The sequence below is a fragment of the Penaeus monodon genome, chromosome 23 (assembly GCF_015228065.2).
Source record: "Penaeus monodon isolate SGIC_2016 chromosome 23, NSTDA_Pmon_1, whole genome shotgun sequence".
NCBI classification, from domain to species: Eukaryota; Metazoa; Arthropoda; class Malacostraca; order Decapoda; family Penaeidae; genus Penaeus; species Penaeus monodon.
The window spans coordinates 44,519,664-44,520,070 of NC_051408.1; the positions used below are offsets into that span (position 1 = coordinate 44,519,664).

The 407-nt window shown below is 54.5% G+C and overlaps 1 protein-coding gene across 1 annotated transcript in view; it reads right to left on the reverse strand.

Annotated features, from left to right (window-relative positions):
• LOC119588330 (venom serine protease 34-like) overlaps positions 1-206 on the reverse strand; it is a 5,105-nt gene extending 4,899 nt beyond the window's left edge. The window contains exon 1 of the mRNA XM_037937021.1: positions 150-206. Within this exon, the coding sequence (XP_037792949.1) occupies positions 150-179 (30 nt within the window). The 5' untranslated portion in view covers positions 180-206. The remainder of the gene's footprint in view (positions 1-149) is intronic.
• Between the last annotated feature and the right edge of the window lie 201 nt (positions 207-407).

Genomic DNA, 407 nt, shown 5'->3' on the forward strand with positions numbered 1-407 from the left:
TCCCCATTCTGGGACAAAGGAAGGGAAGGCTTTCGGACCAAATCCAGCCGAGAGCTTGGAGAGGCAGGCTTGGACCGAATTCGGCCGAAGACCCGGGAGGGACTGACCGAGGTCTCTCTAAGTATACTTGCATAACCCTCGGGACTGACCAGCACGAGCAGCGCCACAGCAGACTTCATGGTCAAAGGGACGAGTGGGAGTGCTGCCTCGCCCCGGCGCGGGTCCTTATAAACGGGACGAAATTGGTCCCTTGGCGCTTCGCCTCGTGGCGCGAGTCCGCTCTCTTCAGTTGCGCCATTGATTGCAGGTGTTCAGCTGATTAGGTTCATGTATTTTCATGTTGGGTCGGAAGTGACTCGTTTGGGTTCCGTTTCGGATTAAGGAAGTTTTCAAAAAAAAATCTGGAT